At 47.8% G+C, this 17320-nt stretch overlaps 1 protein-coding gene across 5 annotated transcripts in view; it reads right to left on the reverse strand.

The window, feature by feature from the left end:
* Positions 1 to 2389: 2389 nt before the first annotated feature.
* The window catches only part of NRBP2 (nuclear receptor binding protein 2), a 34691-nt gene continuing 19760 nt past the window's right edge, over positions 2390 to 17320 (reverse strand). For 2 of the 5 annotated variants that reach the window (XM_035318144.1, XM_035318146.1), the window contains exons 11-19: positions 16748 to 16880; positions 16480 to 16582; positions 16290 to 16340; positions 15478 to 15613; positions 7103 to 7156; positions 6581 to 6644; positions 5590 to 5645; positions 4888 to 4984; positions 2390 to 3693 (exon numbers count right to left, since the gene is read on the reverse strand). In XM_035318144.1, coding sequence (XP_035174035.1) covers positions 4901 to 4984; positions 5590 to 5645; positions 6581 to 6644; positions 7103 to 7156; positions 15478 to 15613; positions 16290 to 16340; positions 16480 to 16582; positions 16748 to 16880 — 681 coding nt within the window. In that variant the 3' untranslated portion in view covers positions 2390 to 3693; positions 4888 to 4900. Of the gene's footprint in view, positions 3694 to 4887; positions 4989 to 5589; positions 5646 to 6580; positions 6645 to 7102; positions 7157 to 15477; positions 15614 to 16289; positions 16341 to 16479; positions 16583 to 16747; positions 16881 to 17320 lie in introns of all 5 variants that reach the window. The other 3 variants (XM_035318145.1, XM_035318147.1, XR_004748313.1) reach the window with 2 other exon arrangements.

Raw genomic sequence — 17320 nt, forward strand, 5'->3', positions numbered from 1 at the left:
CCGAGCCCCGCACCCCCCCCCCCCCCCCCCGCCGCTTCGTGCCGCGGCCCGGGGGCTGCAGCGCCGCGGGGGGGCGGTGAGGCCTGGGCCCGGGCCGCTGCCGCACCGGCGATCCTCCTGCTCGGCGTGCCAGGAGCTGCTGGTGCCTCCGGCCGCGGGTCTGGCGCTGCTCGGGACGAAGGCGGTGCTTGCACACACCGGAGGCACCAGGAGCTGAGCCCTGCCCGTCACGAGAGGGCCCCCGTTGGTCCCACGGGCCGCGGAGCTGCGAGCCCGGGGCACCGGGGTTGGGAGATAGGCGTTAGCCGAATGTGCAGCCCCCGTGCCTGAATCTGTCCCCAGCCCTTCCCTTCTGCTCTGCTCTCTCCAGGTGGTTCCAGTCCCTTCCATGCGAATTAAAATACACGGGCACAGGCGAGGTCACACAGCCGAGAGCGGATGGTCTCTGTCACGGGACGGAAATGCCGTTGAAATATAAAGGGCCCCAAAAGACACTGCCTCATGAGAGGCTGCTCTTCAAAGGAAGAATCCCTTCAGCAAGGAACAGATGTGTTGTTATGCACTTAATTATTTAAAGGGGTGTGAGAATGACCCGGCCTGCTGGCCGTGCTACAAACAAGATAGAAGGCTAGGGAAAAAGCTCTGAGAAGCTTACAGGTTCTGTAAGTCTGACAAAGGATTTAGAAAGCTTGTAACAATAAAGCTCACCAAAAGCCACTGAAGGATGACTTATTATCTAAGTACTCTTATGATGACAAATCTTGCACTGCCAAATCTTGCACTGCCTAAGTTCCTTCATCTAGCAGATAAAAGTACAATATCTGAATTTGAACATAAAAACATGAACCGTATTTCTAATCTGAATTGAAGTGACTGCCGTTAACCACTGGAAAACGTTAATTATTGAGACACAGTGGATTCCTACATCATGCAATCTTTAGATACTCTACTAAAAGATGTGCAGTACCACAACCATAATATATGGGCAAGAATTACAACCGTAATTAGCTGATCAGACTTGACCAGCTGTATCTGAGGACAGATCTCCTTTCTTGTCTGACTTGCAAATGTGAGGGCAGGATTTCCATTCTTGTGCTGGTACCAGTTTTGCAAAGAAGGCCATCCCAATGCCTGACTGCTCTTTCTGAGAAGAAATGTCTCCTCATTTCCAACCTAAACCTCCCCTGGTGCAACTTGAGGCCATTCCCTCTAGTCCTATTGGCAGTTACCTGTGAGAAGAGGCCAACCCCCAGCTCCCCACACGTCCCTTTCAGGTAGCTGCAGAGCGCAATAAGGTCTCCCTTGAGCCTCCTCTTCTCCAGACTAAACAGCCCCAGCTCCCTCAGCTGCTCCTCACAGGACCTGTGTTCTAGAAAGTGCTCTTGCAATGTGCTCTTAGAGCAGAGGAGGCCAATGGTATCCTGGGCTGCACCAGGGAAAGCTTTGCCAGCTGGCTGAGGGAAGATCTTTCCTCTGCTTGGTGCTGGTGAGGTCACCTCTGGAGTGCTGGACCCCATGCTGGGCTCCCAGTGACAAGAAAGATTGACTTACTGGAGTGAGTCTGGTGCAGGGTCGCCAAGATGGGGAAGGGTCTGAAGCATCTGTTGGAGAAGCTGCTCAGCCTGGAGAGGCTTGCAGAGGCTCAATGTGTACAGATGCCTGATTAGAGGCTAAAGAAGATGGAGCCATGCCCTTCTCAGCAGCTCCCAGTGTCAGGACAAGAGACAACGGGCCCAAACTGAAAAATGGGAAATTCCATTTGAACACAGGAGGATACTTCTCTTCAGCGAGGCTGGCTGGACACTGCCACAGGTTGCTGAGAGAAGCTGTGGTGTCTCTATCCATGGCAATGCTCTAACCTGACTGGACATGGTCCTGGGTGACCCAGCTTGAGCAAGGGGCTTTGAGCTGGAAGACTGCTGAGGGCGGAAGGGACCTCTTGGGATCTTGAGTGGTCCCTGCCAACCTCAGATCTTCTGTGATTCCATGTCCACAGCCTGTCACGTATTCAAAACATCCAACAATAGCTGGTTAACGAACTCATAACTGCTGAGTACATCATGGCCAGTAGGAGGGGGACCCATCATTCAAACTGAGCTGTAACAATGTTAAAATAAACAATTAGGTGAAATGTGTTAAAAAAGAGCTAATGAGCTCATCAGGGAAATGAAGCAACTGGTATGGGAAGGAATTCTCAGTTTGCAAAGGCAAGTGCAAGCTTGTTCTGGAGAAGGAGCCATTTTTGAATCATGCATCTGAATGATGTTTCTCTACCGGATTCCTTCTCTACCCAATTTACCTGATTCTGTGGATAAGTCTGTTGAACACAAGGAAGCTATTTTACTCTTCTAAACTGTAAGAGTGACTAAGAAATTATTGAGTGTTTTGCTCAGTGGATCAGCTCCTCAGATGAGATAAGCTGCTTTCAATGGCTTTATTGATTTGTCAGTTTCTGTGAAGTTGGCACAGCGCAGCACAACTGGGAAAACACAGCACAATTTGACAGCTCAGCGTAGCATCGTAGCACGGCAAACCCAGCCCAGTGTAATACACTTGGTGCGACACCGCAAAGCGTAATGCAGGCATGGAGGACCTGGCACAGCACAGCACAGCACACCAGCACAGCGTGAGGCCGCTGGCACCATACAGCACAACGCGAACAGCATGGAGCAGCACTGCGTAGCTCTTGCTACACAAATAATTCCTGTTTGCAATTTTCACCAATTGAGCCTGACATGCACTGCAGCTAAGATTGCCCCTTTCTCCACACTAATGACAGAAGTTACAAATACCCTAGGAGAAACAGGGGAGGAAGAGACATCGGGGATTTCCCCTTTAAGATGTCATGAGATTTTGGAAGGCCTAAGACACACAGGAGAATGACAAGGGTTTGTTCAGCACCAGTGGCATTTCCACGTTTTTGTCATGTTAGGATCCAGCTGGTAGATTTGGATTTCTGGAATTGTTCTCCTGCCATGTCAAGTCCAGCTCACAAAGTCCACTCTTCAGCTTACACCAAAATGTGCAATTCTAATTACAAGGCATCACAGTGTTTTATCTGTGCTGGAGAAATCAAAACAGGAATAACTGGATATAAAGAACAAAATGTGGCAGATTGGAAACTGCACCAGAGCTTTCCAATCCTACTCCTCTCCTCTCTTCTGCACGTATCACCAGCTGGCAAAGAGGAAAAAAAAAATAGCTTTGGGACCTGCATTGAGAAAAGCTTATAATTCCCAGAGGCAAATTTATCAGTTTGGGGAAGTCTTGCAGCAGCTTTGTATCTTCACAAATACCATCAGCAAAGGGTTGAAGAAGTGCTACCACACTCCTTCACACCTCACAACTCCCTCTGGCTTACTGCTTCATGAGTGGGGGCCAGAGCACATACTCGTGCACAGGCCATCCCCCGTTTGCTGGTTACTCCTCCACTTGCTGTTGTCTTTCCACGCCACAGCTAAGGCATACACCTCTCATGGACTGCAAAGATTCAGTCTGGAGCCAGTGGTCTGGTCAGTCCCGCTGCAGGAAGTTCGGTCAGAAGCCCTGCAGTCTTCTCGTCTGGTGTGCTGCCTGTCCCTGTGGCACAGGAGACCCTGCTGTCCCAGACTGCAGCAAAGGGACTCACAAAGGAGGAGACCGGTATTTGTGGAAGGCATTTTCCAGGAAGTTAGCCAGCTTTTCACAGTCATCCTAAAAGAAAAGAAAAAGCAAGCCAACAGATTAATTTGGCTTGGTACCTCGGATATCTCCTTCCTTACATTATTGTGTATATTCATTCCTTCCTTGATTCCATCTCAAGTCACCAGATTTTATATCTGAGGTTTGATATGGGAAGAGAACAACTCACAAGTAGTTCTGGAACATACCACTACTAATTATTGTATTTACTGAATTACACCAAACGACCAATCAAGAATGGAACCTTATTGTGTCAGGTGCTGTATAAAGGCAAAAGTCAGTTCTTTGGAGTGTCCAATATGAAGGAAAAACACAGGTCCAGCTTTTTTTGTTTAGTTTAATTTCAACTTAGCTGACTTATCACTGGATCTAAAGTTATTTTCTATGGCTACCTGTTTTTATAGTATTCTTATTGCTAATTAAAATAATTTTTAAAATGGTATCACTTTTTGTTGGTTTGGCAACTATTTTGTACAGAAATCTTTTTTCCAACACATTCAGGAGTAGTTGTTTTATAACACAAGTATATGTTTATTCATTAAGAATTACTGAAATACATAATGATATGTAAAGGATGCAAAACACCCACATCTTGTGTCATAAAGGGTTTTTGGAACTCCCAGAAACCAACTCAAAATTCTTACTCAAAAAAAAAAGTGACTTGTTTTCTCATTGCTTAGAGGCACTCCCCTGTCCCTGTTGTTGCTCAATTACTACCTTTCTTTTAAGAAGAAACTTAGATTTTGAAGACAAGATTTGTAAGGCATAGATGGTATCTTTTGTTAGACAAACCACTCTTACAGCTGGAAAAGCAAATGAGCACTTGGGTGCATAAATCCTTCAGATTAGAAACAAGCAGCGTACTTCCAAGCTAAACACAAGCTCAGGACGTGCTCAGTTTAACAAGATATGTATCAGTTACACCACGAGAGAAAAGGAAGTCGCTACCTGTGGAGTTAAAAAGATGTTAGAGGGGGAAGATGTTTTAAAAGAAGATTATCTGCTAGGAGAAAGACAAAGGTAATTTGCAGTCTTGAACACAGACCAGTGAAGTATATTCTACAGTTCTAGAGCGCCCCGAATGCCAGGTGTTTTCCAGAGCACAGGAGAAAGCACCCCACTGTTTCAGTGCCAAGCTGCACAATCACCATGCTCAGATGAAGAAAGGAAGAAAGTCTAAATGTACTTTTTCTCAGGTGTACTCCCATATATTTTTCATTCAGTGAAGCTGACCCCTTCCTTGTCTAATGTCAGCATCCAGAATGAGGAATTCTCCAAAACTTTGCCTACAGCCCCAGAATTCCTAACTTGTACAAAATAAAAATATATATATTTTTAATTCTCTCCATGCTGCCTTTCCTTGAGGGTATTACGCTGTTGGAATGACAGGGCAGTTCTGCATTCTCACTTGGAACTGCCTGTAAACACCAAGGGAGAGCCTGGAAGTGCAATGTTGGGGTAGCTCACTTCTGGCAGGCAGAAATTTGCAAAGGGACATAAGAGTAGCTGTCTGAGCAACACAGACTACCAGAGCAGTTTCTCTGGGAGATAGGAGGTGGCCTTGACTTCCTTTCCCATCACTCTGGTTTTTACATTCAAAATCACAATAAGGTTGATGCAATTAGAGTTGTGACCCTGCCACCACAGTACAGCTGTCCCTTCATGCCCAACAGCGTGGGCAAAGTATGGAGGGAAAAAAAAAAAAAAAAAAAAAAATGTAACTCACTGAAAGGGAATTAGCACTGCATGGAGCTGCAGGCTGGGCGTTGTGACTGCTCCTGGCTGCCAGGCAGGGAGTGGAGGAGATCCTACTCCTCTGAAGCATGAGGTGTCACATGGATTTGGAGACTGCTGTTGCAGCTCTGTGCATGCACAGCTGAGATGGCAAGGAATGGCAAGCAGGCTTACCTCATGGATGAATCCGTAATGCACCAGCTCTGTGGCCAAGTCCTTGGAGTTATCAGCTGCAGAGAGGAGGAACAGTGAGAACATGAACGTTCATGCACCTCAGTTTCTCTTCTACTCGTAAAGCACACCTATTCTAACTCGCGGCACACCCGCATTATGCTTCATTATGCTTCAGGGGTATATGCAGTGTATTTCTGGCTGGCTAAGTAATTGCTAAGTAATCCTGGGGCAAATAAAGTACAGCAGTGAGCAAGGAATTAAAGCAGAACAAAGCACCAGTCAGGAACAAGCTCCAGCCCCAAATCACACAAAGCACAATAGTATTGGCAATGTGTCACGTTGAGATCTTTTGCTTGTTTTGGCTCAGCATGAAAAGAAAGCAGGCCACTACCTGTAGGCAGAAAAACACAAGGAGCTGGTGAAGCAGAAACTCCCAAGCATTAGTTGCATTAGTTCCCAAGCTTTATGGATTAGTTTTGGCTGTAAGGCAGTCAATGGACTTTAGCTGCACAGCTTCCATATGACTTCTGCATGTTTTAGGAAGGAGCCGCTGTGTTGGACCTACTCCAAGGAGAAGCACCCTTCCCCAGAGCCACTTAGGCTCCATTAGAGGACAAGTCACCTTTTCCTTTGAAAGGTACTGCAGAGACTGCACCAGTTCTGGGGAATGAGGGTAGAATTCAAACATTCACTGGTATTTCCCTTGGAACTCCATGTCCCAAATTTCAGTCTTAAATGCATGCTCTTGATGGCCACTCACTGGACTGCCAAAGTTCACTACTTTAGAGTGCAACCTAGTACTACATGCCAGAGTGGATAAGAACAGGGGGCGCATGGTTATTGTGGTTTGGTCTGCTTTCCCAGTACAAGAAGGAAAGAAAAGCTGACTGTAAGCACAATCTATGTCTAACATACTCTGAGCCTAAATGTTACCAGGGCTACCAGGCAATAAATCTGCATTCATACACAAAAAAAAAACAAGTAAACCTACTGGGCAACAAGTCATAGCTCAACTGTCGATGCAATTTGTCCTCCAAGATCAGCAGAAGAGTGAGCTGCAGAAAGAAGAGAGTGATCTTTACAAACACCAGTTTCTCTGTAAGAGACAACAGTGCTGGCTCTTCCATCAGCAGTAGAAGCTGTTGGCAGGGGTGACCAGAGAGGGTGCTGGTATCTCCTAACGTGCTGGATGTCTTTGAGGGGTATTTTGATTGTCTTACAGAAATGTCCTCTAAGCAGTCACAGATAAGCTGCAACTGTTAAATTAGAAAGAAGTAGAGTTAAAAGATGTCCAGACAAAGACATCAAGGACTACTGCCCTGAAGCCAGGGGGCTCTGGTGGCTTCACTCTTCTTTGGGCTTCTTTTGTTGTAAAGAGACAAGAGTAGCTTCTTCAGGTACTGCAGCAAACTACCTGAGACCAAACTTTGTCACAGCTGGATGCCAGAGATGGGTACAGTGAGCAGGGCTTGCCCCGGTGCTTCATGTGGAGTTGCTGGAGCTGAATACTTACATGCCACTGGGTTTTGTCTTCATTCAGCTCCATGTTACATTGCATTTGCACCACCTAGAAGAGGGCAAAGTAAACATCAGCCTGGACACAGCCCCTTTAGTTCCCCCAGGTCTGCTTTGCTCCTGCTTTCCAAGCATGACTCTCAAAATCCTATTTAAAACCTGTAATTCCAACTGCCAGCCTGATCTTTCCCCCTGCCCACATTTCTAGGAATTGTTCAGGTGCAGCAGCTGAGGCATAATTTAGTCCAACATCCAGTTACAAACTGTCATCATCAGCTGGTGGATAGGTGAGTAAGTGAGGAATCCTGTGTAAGGTGCACTTTTTGCATAGCTTTACATCCAGTACGAATGATTCTGCTTCATTTGTCAGGGACAGGTTCCCCCTAGAATCCTGCCAAAACTCTTGGTTACATTTTAGTATTGTACTTGTTCATGTCCTTGAGGGATGACCAATTCTTAAATCAGACAAAAGTGCAAAACTGAAATCCCAAGTATTATTGAAGTGAAATACAGGGTTTCTTTTGGAACCAGGACTGCATCACATCACAGAACATTCAAATGTGTTAGATAAATATGGATTTTTATTAATATGTTTGAGTTCCTATGAAGTAACAAAATGGTTCACACCAGAAGGCATGTTGTCTGGGTTGAAGAAAGAGAGACAGCATGCACTTGGTCAACCTAGAAGACAGCAAACCTAGTCAGGAATCAACATCCATGTTCCAAGCAGATTCTAACAGGATTTAATATATATTCCTTGATTTCAGGCCTTTGCTCAGAGGGGAGTTATATGCTTATTCCTTTCTCTTGCCCAGTACCCCTCTATTACAACTCCTTGCTATGACAAATATCTCCAGGCATTTAACACTCTTCTCAGTTGGAAAACTTGCTGTCCTCTGACCTTTATCATTTCCAGGCCATCTCTTTCTCTTCCAAGAACTGACCAACATGACTGTATGCCCAAGGTGGGTGCCCTTTCCTTTACACTGAGTAACGCGAGCACACTGTCTGGCCATGCACTCCTTTGTTTATGCACTGAATTACCCTGAACTGCCCAGCATCTTGCACATATCATCAAAGAGAAGGGTGATGATGTCTGAGTGCATCGCTGCCACCTGTTCTCCATCTCTCTTTACCTGATACCCATGATCAAAGAATCATCCAGGTGGGAGGGGACATCAGGAGGTCTCTAGTCCAACCCCCTACTCAAAACAAGACAAACAGTGAATTCAGACCAGGCTGCCAAAAGCCCTGCCTGACTCAGTTTTGAAAACCTCCAAGGATGGAGATCCCATAACCTCTTTGTGCCCTGGTCCACTGTTTCACCATCCTCACTGTGATTTTTTTTTTTTCCTTGGATCCATCCAGAATGTACCCATTTCAATCTGTCTCTTCTCTCAGTGTGCACCTCTGCGAAGAGTCTGGCTCCTACACAAAGAGCGTGGCTTCCTCCATCTTCTCCGCAATTCCCTCACGGGTATGGGCAGGTTGCCATTAGGTGCTCCAAAGCCTTCTATTTATGCAGAGCAAGCCCTGCTCCCCTAGCCTCTTCTCCCAGGACCAATGCCCCAGCCCTGCACTGTTTTGCTGGCCCTCCATTGAACTTGTTCCAGTTTATCAATGCCCTTCTTCAGTGTCCAGATGCAGAATAATGACAGCGTGCATGTTTGCCTAACAATCCCACAGACACCTCATCCTAAATAGTTTTATTCACAATCTGCAACATTCAGATAGTTCTTAACAGTCACAGAGAATGAAGAGTAGATGTCATTTTGGATGCTGAAGAAACCAGTGCTCTAGGGAAGCACTGTGGGATTTCACCCTGACCTCCTGACCACAGCAAACAAACAAACAAAAAAATAGACTAAAAGGAATAGCTGTACACCACACTAAAATGGACATGTCTATTTGTCACCATCTCCTGTAGCCTGTCTTTGCAGTTTTAATACTGCTCTAATATTTGGTTTTGGAGCACAGGTGCTGATTATTGTTAGAGAGGGCTGAGCTGTGAGTGTGTGCATGATCCACACGTCATCAACATCCTCTTTTATCTCTTCTCACTCTTGCTTCTCTTTCTCACCTCTTCTGCTTCTTACATCTCTTCTCAGCTAAATCACACTACACGGACGAACTAGTAGTTTGTACATTCTTCTGTGAGAAGAAATACAGTACAACTGGTATAACCTAATCAAGAGGAGTATTTCCATAAAGGAATGATGAAATATCCCATTGCAGTGCACGTAAGAAGCCTAAAGAGGATAGAAACTTGTTCACTTCAGTTTAAATTAACTGTTGTTAACAGTAACTCAGCAGCACATCATCATGAATGTGCTGCAGCACCTCCTGGATGGAGACAACTCCAAGGGCCTGCACCAGCAGCACAAGAATCCATCATGTGGCATCAAGTTCACTCGTTAATTTCAGCTGCTCTGGCCATGGTGCAGAGCAGAAGTCCTGTGCTCTACTTTCCAGCTCTTTAGTCCCTCCCTTGGGGCTGGCACAGCTGAGGTGGTAGGAACTTGGGTGGTAAGTTACCAGCTCACCCATGCTGCTAAAAATGAATTCTTCTTGTTAGAGCCTATCTCTAGCCAGATCAGCCAGCTGACCTCACCTATTGCAGGAGTGCACAAAGGGAAGTGGGAAACCCTGGCTGCACGTACAGACTGGGCGATGAGACGCTGGAGAGCAGCCTAGAAGAGAGGGATCTGGGGGTCGTGGTAGACAGCAAGTTGAATATGAGCCAGCAGTGTGCCCTGGCAGCCAGGAGGGCCAACCGTGTCCTGGGGTGCATCAAGCACGGCATCGCTAGTAGGTCAAGGGAGGTGATTGTCCCGCTCTACTCTGCGCTGGTGCGGCCTCACCTCGAGTACTGTGTGCAGTTCTGGGCACCACAGTATAAAAAGGACATGAAACTGTTGGAGAGTGTCCAGAGGAGGGCTACGAAGATGGTGATAGGCCTGGAGGGGAAGACGTACGAAGAACGGCTGAGGTCACTGGGCCTGTTCAGCCTGGAGAAGAGGAGGCTGAGAGGAGACCTCATCACAGTCTACAACTTCCTCGTAAGGGGGTGTTGAGAGGCAGGAGACCTTTTCTCCATTAACACCAGTGACAGGACCTGCGGGAACGGGGTTAAGCTGAGGCAGGGGAAATTTAGGCTGGACATCAGGAGGGGGTTCTTCACAGAGAGGGTGGTTGCACACTGGAACAGGCTCCCCAGGGAAGTTGTCACTGCACCGAGCCTGTCTGAATTTAAGAAGAGATTGGACTGTGCACTTAGTCACACGGTCTGAACTTTTGGGTAGACCTGTGCGGTATCAAGAGTTGGACTTGATGATCCTTAAGGGTCCCTTCCAACTCAGGATATTCTATGATATATTCTATTCTATAAGTGCCAGGGATGTGATAAGGACAGAGCTGTCCTATTCTTTGGCAGGGTTGCCACAGTTAAACTAGCTCTGAAATTCAGGGTTAGTACTTTTAGAGCTACTGTCAGAGAGCTAAGGGTGATTCTAAGTTAATTTTACTAGGAGAAAAAAATGTGAGCAAAAATGTGACTGAAATGCAGAACTGTTTAAAAGCAAACTTTTCAGCGGGCCAGAAGTATGATCCCTAAGAAAGATGGAAGATAGGTAAAAGCTGGCCTTTGCCAGGGCCTCTGGCAAAGTAGGAGGTAAGTCAGACTCTCAAGAAGAAAGGCAGCCTGGTTGCCTGCACTCTGTACCATCCAGCTGCCTTTCCCTGCTTTCTCCATGCACACTCATAGGCCCCAGGTTCTGATGTTCACTCCATAGAATCACAGAATGATTTAGGTTGGAAGAGACCTCCAAGATCACCGAGTCCAACCTCTGACCTAACACTAACAAGTCCTCCACTGAACCATATCCCTAAGCTCTACATCTAAACGTCTTTCAAAGACCTCCAGGGATGGTGACTCAACCACTTCCCTGGGCAGCCCAATTCCAATGCCTAACAATCCTTTTGTTAAAGAAGTTTTTCCTAATATCCAGCCAAAACTCCCCAGGTGCAACTTTAGCCCATTCCCCCTCGTCCCGTCACCAGGCACGTGGGAGAACAGACCAACTGCCACCTTGGTACAGCCTCCCTTCAGGTACCTGTAGAGTGCAATAAGGTTGCCCCTGAGCCTCCTCTTCTCCAGGCTAAACAGTCCCAGCTCCCTCAGCCGCTCCTCGTAAGACTTGTTCTCCAGACCCTTCACCAGCTTCGTAGCCCTTCTCTGGACTCGCTCGAGCACCTCCACGTCCTTCTTGTAGCGAGGGGCCCAAAACCGAACACAGTACTCGAGGTGCGGCCTCACCAGAGCCGAGTACAGGGGGACAATCACTTCCCTGGACCTGCTGGCCATGCTGTTTCTTATGCAAGCCAGGATGCTGTTGGCCTTCTTGGCCACCTGAGCACACTGCTGGCTCCCATTCAGCTGACTATCAGCCAATACTCCCAGGTCTTTCTCTGCCAGGCAGCTTTCCAGCTACTCATCTCCCAGCCTGTAGCGCTGCTTGGGGTTGTTGTGCCCCAGGTGCAGGATCCAGCACTTGGCCTTGTTGAACTTCATACCGTTGGCCTCGGCCCATCGGTCCAGCCTATCCATGTCTTCCTGCAGAGCCTTCCTACCCTTGAGCATATTGACACACTTGGTGTTGTCTGCAAACTTACTGAGAGTGCACTCGATCCCCACATCCAGATCATCAATAAAGATATTAAGGAGAACTGGCCCTAGTACTGAGCCCTGGGGTACTCCACTAGTGACTGGCCTCCAATTGGATTTAACTCCATTCACCAGAATTCTTTGGGCTCGGCTACCCAGCCAATTTTTAACCCAATGAAGCATACACCACTCCAAGCCATGAGCAGCCAGTTTCTTGAGGAGCACACTGTGGGAAATGGTGTCAAAAGCCTTAGTGAAGTCAAGGTAGACCATATCCACAGCCTTTCCATCATCCAATAAGCGCATCACTTTGTCATAGAAGATCAGGTTCGTCAAGCAGGATCTGCCCTTCATAAACCCATGCTGACTGGGCCTGATCGCCTGCTTGCCCTGCAAGAGCTGCATGATGACACTCAAGATAATCTGCTCCATGAGCTTCCCTGGCACTGAAGTCAGACTGACAGGCCTGTAGTTTCCCGGGTCCACCCTCTGGCTTCTCTTGTAGATGGGCGTCATGTTTGCTGGCCACTACTGATAAGTGATGGAAAGTGGCTTGGTCAGCTCTTCTGCCAGTTCTCTCAGTACCCTTGGGTGGATCCCATCCAGCCCCATCAACTTGCATACATCTAAGTGCTGTAGAAGGTCGCCAACCATTTCCCCATGGATTATGAGGGCCACATTCTGCTCCATGTCCCCTTCCACCAGCTCAGGCGGCTGGATACCCAGAGGACAACTGGTGTTGCTGCTAAAGACTGAGGCAAAGAAGGCATTAAGCACCTCAACCTTTTCCTCATCTCTCATCACTAAGTTTCCCCCCGCATCAAGTAAAAGAATTAGATTCTTCTTAGTCTTCCTTTTTGTGTTTATGTATTTTTAAAAACATCTTTTTTTAATTTTTAACAGCAGTAGCCAGATTGAGCTCCAGATGAGCTTTGGCCTTTCTAATTTTATCCCTGCACAGCCTCGCAACATCCTTATAGTCCTCTTGAGTGGTCCAGCCTCTTTTCCAAAGGTCATAAACCCTCTTTTTCTTCCCATGCAGTGCCACAGCCCCTCCTGTACATTCCCCACCTTGACAACTGCACAAGGGGCTGCAGCAGGCATGGTGCAGGTCTGTCCATGGGGGCTTGCTGGGCATCCTGCTGCTGCCTCCCAGAACAGAGTGTGCACTGCAGCCACGCTTGTTTGGGACTGGCAGGTTTGCCCAGCTGCAAGTTTTCATAAAATGTGTAGAAACTTAGCGCCTTTGAGATCACTACCCCTTTGTCAATTTGAGGAAAAAGCTATGTGTTTTGTTTGTTTGTTTGTTTGTTTTTAAAGTTGTTGAACACATTGGTCAGACAGATAACATACTTGCAGCACTTTCCTTGAGGCGCTAGGTGAAAAAGCATATAACATATGACAAGTATATAACAAATGCAAAGAGGGGAGAAGACAAATGCTCAGGTTTACATTTACATTTCTCTAACGTATCCAACTGAGCACCACAGCACGCTATCTAAAAATAAGCATTGAGCACTATGAATAAAGCATAACTTAAGTGCACTGAAAGCTGATTCTCAGAATGTTATGAAGAAACCGCTGACGATATACTTTTTGAAGGAAGGCATTTCACAGAATCTCGCAGGGATGAGAATTAGGGTTAGTCCTCCACAGCACTTTTAACATTAATTCAATGTAAGTATGAAATTCCATTTGTACCATCCATGATTACACAAAGACAGTGCCATAGGTGATTGATGACAAATTACTTGAAAGGGTCAGTACAGGGAAATACCCTGTACAGGGAAATAACAGGTCCAAAATGTTTTTATTATTATCATTATTATTTTAAGGAACAGGTACATACAGACCAGTGAGTTCTTCTGCCTAATCTCAAAGATGGCTGGCAGTTCAGGAGACAGAAGTCATGATAAGAACTGTCATGCTCAAGCCGTACCCTGATGACAGCAGCCAACAACCTTGTCTCCACATGGGCACAGCCAGCATACTGAGGGAAGGAATTATTCCCCCTATGCTCAGCATTTGTTTAATTACACAGAATGACTCAGGTTGGAATGGACCTTAAAGATCATCTAGTTCCAACCCCCCTGCCATAGGGTGTCTACATAGAGGTCTACATCCAGAAGGAGACCCAATTTTTAGCCTGCAACAGACAAATTACATTGATAAAGTGGGGCAAGTTTAATGGGGTGCCAGCAAAATGAGGCTGGGCTGGAGCACTTACGCTGGGAGGAGAGGCTGGGGTAGTCAGAAGGTTATGGAATCTCCATCCTCAGAGGTTTTTGGGACCCAATTAGAATACTGATGTCCCTTCCCACTTGAATAACTGCACGACAGAACAAGACTCAGCACTGGAAACCAAGTCCAGGGTGGTCTCAATGGGAAATGAAGCGCACACAGTTCCCTCAGTAGCAGTGATTAATCCCAGGAACCTGCTCCTCAGAGAAGTGGTGGATTTGTCATTTCAAAATGCTGTCAAATCCATGTTGCCCACCCTTCCTGCAAACAAACATTAGACAAATAGATACAGAGTCATTGATTCAGAGACACTGAGTGAAATCCAAGAACCTGGGAGACAGAGATTATCTTGTAGATCCCAGTCCTGGCACCTGAAACTGACTCTAGTACATTAATAATAGAGTATGCAAATGTATGCTGCCACCACAGAATCCCCGAAAATAAGGGCTGAAAGGGATATCAGGATGCCATCCTGCCCCAAACCAGACCCACCTGTCCTTGGCCACTCCTAAGACATTTCTGACCTGTTAGACTTCCATAAGTGGGGACTTTGCCCCTTCCCAGCTGCCCATTCATTCTTACCACCATCAGAAACCTCCTCCTAGCATCCTTCCTGCAGTTTACACCTGTGATATTCTGTTCTGTCCCCCAGGTGAAGAACAGGCGCCTGTTCTCTTGCTGTGACGATCACTTGCATACTTCAGCTCATCTCCACTCTCTCTTCTCTTCCTTAAGCCAAACAGTTCCAGTTCTTGGCCTTTTCTAACAAGGCAAGTTTTCCAGCTTTGTTCTTTACTGGATGCCTCCAATCAGCCCCATCTTCCTCAGAGTACCTGGTCCCATGCTGCAGCGCTGACATGCTCTGTTCAGCAAGGGATTACATCACGGTTTTGGAAGGCTTCACAGCTGCATAAAGCACCCTGGTGTTGTGTTGGGCCTCCCTTGCCCTCCACCCTTCCACTCCCATTTGAGATCCATATACCCACTTGCAACAACCTTGCTGCCTGTGACTTCAGTGTCAGGTTGAGCAATCTCATCTGCAGTGACAGGCAGAACAGGCCCTGATCTCAGGTGGCATCTCGGTTGTTCTCAGATACTGTTAGTACCAAATTTGATACTGATGATCAATTGATCAAATGAGGAGGAGGTTTCAAACCTGAACCCCAGCAACAAGGCACAGGAGATGCTGTTGCCACCAAGCTGCCTGCAGATGTGTGAGGAAGGAAGGCAGAGCCAAAGAATCAGAAGCAATGGGGCTGCTCCAGAAGGTCTCAGATGAAATGGACATCACCAGCTCCAGCCAAAAGGAGCGTCGCAGCCCTGGGGCAGCCAATGCACCAAGAACAGCTCTCATCCGAGCTAGAGTTCAGTGCATGGCTAACAGAAGAGATCCTGCAGTAAGGTGTCAGGAATGGAGACTTTCTGCTTACTCCTAGTGGAGAACTGTCACCACCTGGATCTGACCTTACCTTCCTGGTCTCCACATCGAAGGGCTCTGGGGTAGGGGTCTTGGCTTTCTGAGTGTCCTCCTGGGGCTGGGAGAGTGCGCGTGGGAGGGCATGGGGTCTGGAAACAGCGAAGTTCATCAGAGGATAAATCCCATTCCTAGTGAAGATACAGACAGAGGTCAAACAACTGAGCCCTGGCCTCTTACAGCCCTGGTCAAGGTCTGCAGGGAGGGTTATGGCCCAGAGCAGGGGGTCTGAACCCGTGGAGCAGCAGCACTGGCAGGCAGGTAGCACAGTGAGGAGGTGGCAGACCATTGAGCTCACCTCACCTGGCACTGCAGCCCAGCTCTGCTCACCCACGCATGGGGAGTCACAGAGGGGCTCCAAGGAATGACCAAGCACTGTCCTAAAAACGGGACACTCCACATGTGCTGTAGCACAGGACCCTGACCCTGCCTCCCTGTTGTCCAGGGAGCAGAAGGCAGAGAGACACTGTGGACAGAAGCTGGGTGTACACATTACGTGTCAGCCAGCACCACTTTCATGTCTGCAGTCAGGGCTATTTGTCTTTCTGGAGCCACAGCAGTGCCAGGCAATACTTCCAGATACTGCAGCTTGATTGTCTCTGCTTTCAAAGGTTTAGCATGGTCCCCGTGTGGCTCGCCCAGATCAACTGCTACCGTCTCAAACTGCACCCTAGAGTTGGTAGGGGATAGGGGACAAGCAATTCGGATGTAGGTGCTCTTCTGGAGAGAAGGAAGACTTCTCAACAGGAGCACAGACCCAAAGAATGGGGTGAGTAATGGGATCCTGGGGACATGCCCACAACCTACCTGACATCTTCTAAGAATTTGTCAAGTTCAAGGAAGGAAACCTCTGAGTACCTGGGAGAGAAGCAGAACAGGAAGATTACTGGGGGAAGCAGGAGAGAAGAGCAGCACCATGATGCCAGGATCATCACACTGGATAAAAATCCTGGGCTCAAACCTTTATCTGCTCCAAAATCACCCTGCTAATCCTCACCTCCACTGTGCTCCAGGCCGACCCTCTCGCCGGATCTCTGCCATCACCATGTTCAGGTCCAGTTCCTTTATCTTCTCCTCCACCACATTCTCTGGCATCAGATCTAGGGCAAAGCCAGAAAAGGGCATCAGCTGGGAGGTCCTGCACATGTGGGTCCTGCAGCACAGAGCCCAGGGAAGGTCTGTGGGTCACTGCCTTTTTCCTCAGGCTCTGTTGGGGCTGGAATACAAGCTCGAACGGGGCAGGGTGGTCTCTCACAGTTACTCACACTGGTTGTTGATGAAGCAATGTGCTGCCAGCAGCTTAAGGGAATGGACCTCAAAAAGCACGCGGTGGAAGAGCAGGTTGTTAGCCGTCGGTCGCTTGTCTGGGTTGAGGGTCAAGCATGACAGAATGAACTCCTGAGGGTCAAATAAAAGGCATAAAGTGGAGACAAAGCAGGACATGGTCCTGCTTCATCTGCATCACTGCCAGCCCTGGCTGCCGCTCATGGAAAGCAGATGTGAGCAGCTGCTTCCCGCAGCGCAGCACCAATACTGAGGGTGCTGCGTGTGGGCAGCATTCTGCTGGGTATCCACCAACAGTCCAGCTGCAGGACCTCTGCGCCTGGCTTGCTTTCATCCAGGTAGGAGTATGCAATGCAAGCCCAGGTGTAAGGAGAAAAGGCAGGGGTGTATCCTGGCAGCCAGTCAGGGTCAGCTCTGAGAGCAGCAGCCCTCCAAAGAGATGCTGGTGGGTCCGGAGAAAGGGCAGATGGAGCCAGCAGGGGGGATTCCTGACAGCAGCAGGGCAGAAGGGAGGCATCTGCCCGTTTCTGCTCACTGATGGCAGAAAAACAAGA

This window comes from Oxyura jamaicensis, chromosome 2 (assembly GCF_011077185.1).
Source record: "Oxyura jamaicensis isolate SHBP4307 breed ruddy duck chromosome 2, BPBGC_Ojam_1.0, whole genome shotgun sequence".
NCBI lineage: Eukaryota > Metazoa > Chordata > Aves > Anseriformes > Anatidae > Oxyura > Oxyura jamaicensis.